Source organism: Octopus bimaculoides, chromosome 25 (assembly GCF_001194135.2).
Source record: "Octopus bimaculoides isolate UCB-OBI-ISO-001 chromosome 25, ASM119413v2, whole genome shotgun sequence".
Lineage (NCBI taxonomy): Eukaryota > Metazoa > Mollusca > Cephalopoda > Octopoda > Octopodidae > Octopus > Octopus bimaculoides.
In genome coordinates this window covers 1,553,472-1,556,905 of record NC_069005.1, presented here as the reverse complement: position 1 = coordinate 1,556,905, position 3,434 = coordinate 1,553,472, and the positions used below count along the sequence as shown (strand labels likewise).

The window sequence follows — 3,434 nt, the reverse complement described above, 5'->3', positions numbered from 1 at the left end:
AGTATTTGGCCCGTGTAATCGACAAAGACACTCTCTTCAAAATTGCATGGCCTTGTGCCTGCCTAAATCAGAAAATATTTTCTCCTGGGTTTTCACGCTCTGGGTTTAATTCCCGCTGGGGCCAACGTCGCTTTTCGATCTTCGAGGGTTGATAAAGTAAAGCACCAGTCATGTACAGGGGTCAATAATTATCTTAGCTTCCAGACTTCATTTAACTGGTGTAAATCAACTTGTGCCCTCCTTTAAATTGCTAGTCTAGTGTGTTTCGTGCCAGTTATTATTATTATTATTATTATTGTCACGAGAAGATGTCACATTTCAAACAAGGACATCCATTAGCGTGCGTGTGTTTGTGGGTGTGTACATACACACATATGTGTTCGTGTGTATATAATATGCCTATTGACAAAAACACATGCACAGAAATGTACATTTCTCGTAAGGAAACACTGGGATCGATATAATCGACCATCCAACCCCCTCTCTAAATTTCAAGCCTAGCCCTTATAGTAAAAAGGATTATTGTTATTTATTAATATTATTAATCAAATAATGTTTATATCTCATTTTTGCTTTTAGACTTCGAAAAGTTAAATATAAAAGAGAAAATAAATATTACGATAAAGCAATTACGGATTATAGTATGTATTTAATGTAATTAAGTCTCCAGCGAATTTGGTCCGGATCTCCATTCTGTGATCATCGTCATAAACAATTAGAAGAATATCTAAGGAATAAATTCGGTTTCAATTTCTCTTTTCCGATGAAAATAAAACACGTTTTCTCCGTTGAAAAAACAAAAAACAACCTTTATATTAATGATAATTAACGAGTATTGTACAAAGGACATGGAACTTATATAATAATAAATAAATAGAGTAAACAGAGGACAACGATTCCATGTTTTGTAGGTGTGCGTGTGTATATATATATATATATATATATATACCGTATTTTAATGTGTAAAAGGAGCCCTTTTTTTGTCAAAAATATGGGAGTTTCTTATACATGGATAGTATTATTAGTCCTTAAAAAAACTTTTTTCCAAATTTTAAGGGCAAAAAATTAGGGGGTTAAAATACGGTATATACAGATATATATATGTGTGTGTGTGTGTGTATAATACAAATAATAAATGAGTATATGCATATATACGTACATGTATGTACATACCTACATCAACATGTATATATAGATGCATGTCCGGGTACAGGACGTTGCAAACAAAACGTGGACAAAATGATAAACAGAGTACTATATATATATATATATATATACATGTGTGTGTGTATATTGTTTTGATCGAGTCAGTCGCCTTTGTTCTAAGACACTGACTTGACCAAAATAAAATACATTATTGATATATACTATAGCATTGTATATACTATGACATTTCTTCTGATAGTCAACATTAAACGGGGGGAGAATATATATATATATATATATATATATATATATATATATATATATGCATACATACATACATGTATGTATAAACACAACTATACACATAGGTATGTGTGTGTATACACAAGTGATGATAAATCTAATATATACTCTGGCATTTCATCCGACAGTCAACGCTAAACGGGTAGAGAATGTATATATGCATACATACATACGTACATACATGTATGTATAAAGACAACTACACACATAGGTGTGTATATATACACACAAGTGATGATGATGATGATGTATGAATGCGATACTCACATGAGGTAAAACCGTTTCCTGCATGACTTTACGGTTGTGTGCTGGTTACGAAACAAGGATAAACGCATCTGTTGCACAAGTCTGGCAAGGAGAGGACAAATGCAAAATGTAAAACATCCAATTAACAGAAAAAAAGGTGGGGGGAAACGAAGAGAACCAGAAAAATAATAAATGACAGAAGTCTGAGAGAGAAAACAGCAGGAAGAACAATTAAATGTCGTCAGCAGACATTATTAGGTCCGACGTTAATTGTCTTCCCTTGATTAGGAACTCTTTTGTTTGCAAATCGATAGAGTGAAGTAACTTCACTAATTTATGATCTGATGTTGAGTGCGACACACACCAGAGTGTTGAATAGTGGAGTGTGATATACTGGAGCGTTAAATAGTGGAGTGTGATATACTGGAAAGTAACTTACTAGGCTGTTGGATATTGGAGTGTTAAATAGTGGAGTGTGACATACTGGAGTGCTGGATACTGGAGAGTGACTTACTAGACTGTGGGATAGTGGAGTACTTTATACTGGAGTGTTGGATACTCAAGTATAACATACTGGAGTGTTGGCTATTGCAGTGTGACATGCTGGAGTGTGATATACTGGAGCTTGCACTGCTGTTATTTAACTTGAATCTACACCTAGTTATTTTTTAAAGACCACCAGCCTCTAGATTGAAGTACCAAGGCAAAGAGCTTCTCTAGATTGACAAATGCTAGGTAGAAAGGATAATTCCCAGTTCGTTTTGCAGTTGTCTCATTATGAAAGGAACAGTAGTAGTAATATACAGAGCTGGGCACACATCTAAACTAGATCTCATGCAAACTGATTATCTTATTAATCTATTGTGTTAATAGTCATTCAATTACTTGTATACCTTTGTGCATCAGATTGATATTTCTGTACTTGGCTCTTTCTAAAACATCTCTGCTTTTTTAGTTGGTTAAGTGGCATTCCATCTAACATGACTCCATTCAGAAGGCTGTAATCTCATTTGGTAGTAAACCTGGTATGAAGAAATACATGGAACAAAGGTGACAACTTTAAATACGTTTATTGTGGCCACACGTATATATATACACAACTGAATGATAAATGGAAGTGGTTGATGTACGTTTGTTCATATATCTGCATGCATCTGCGTGGGTTGTATGTTAGTTGTTAAACCTGGTGAGGAAAGCTCACAAACAGCAATGTGTTAGAACCAGTGCAGTGTGTTGGTGCTGCGTAGATGTTTGTGAGAGACATCATGGTGATGGAGGTCACTGTAATGTGGTCAGTGGTTAGGCCTTAGAAACTCTAGAACCAACAGATGTTGAAACTAGAAGGAGGTGAGCTTTTATAGCTGACAGTAGCCTCAAATGTTGTTTGTAATAGACTGTCTCACATGACTTATTTGGATGCTGTGGTTGGTTGGGTTGCATATTGGCGCATGATAGAGTAAGAGACAAATTGTGCCAATACCAACCAACTGGAGTGGTAGACACAAACGGGGTCCAAAATAGTACCCAAAGATTAGCTATTACCTGCTACATTCGTATGTACTTATATATAATAGAGAGAGAGGAAGTTCACTAGAGTTTGCTACACTTTCATAACAATTAACACTTGCCAGGCATTGGGTATGACACCTCCTTGTATTATCTGGTTGACTATGCAAGGCAACGAGCTGGCAGAATCCTTGGCATGCCAGACAAGAGGCTCTCACCACATATTTTTAGCA

The 3,434-nt window shown here is 35.6% G+C and overlaps 1 protein-coding gene across 2 annotated transcripts in view; it reads right to left on the bottom strand.

Moving 5' to 3' along the window:
* LOC106876042 (rab5 GDP/GTP exchange factor) overlaps positions 1-3,434 on the bottom strand; it is a 24,285-nt gene that overhangs the window by 11,720 nt on the left and 9,131 nt on the right. Inside the window, exons 2-3 of one of the 2 annotated variants that reach the window (XM_014924425.2) lie at positions 2,589-2,717; positions 1,717-1,797 (exon numbers count right to left, since the gene is read on the bottom strand). In XM_014924425.2, the coding sequence (XP_014779911.2) occupies positions 1,717-1,740 (24 nt within the window). In that variant the 5' untranslated portion in view covers positions 1,741-1,797; positions 2,589-2,717. Of the gene's footprint in view, positions 1-1,716; positions 1,990-2,588; positions 2,718-3,434 lie in introns of those variants that run through there. The other variant, XM_052976846.1, reaches the window with a different exon arrangement.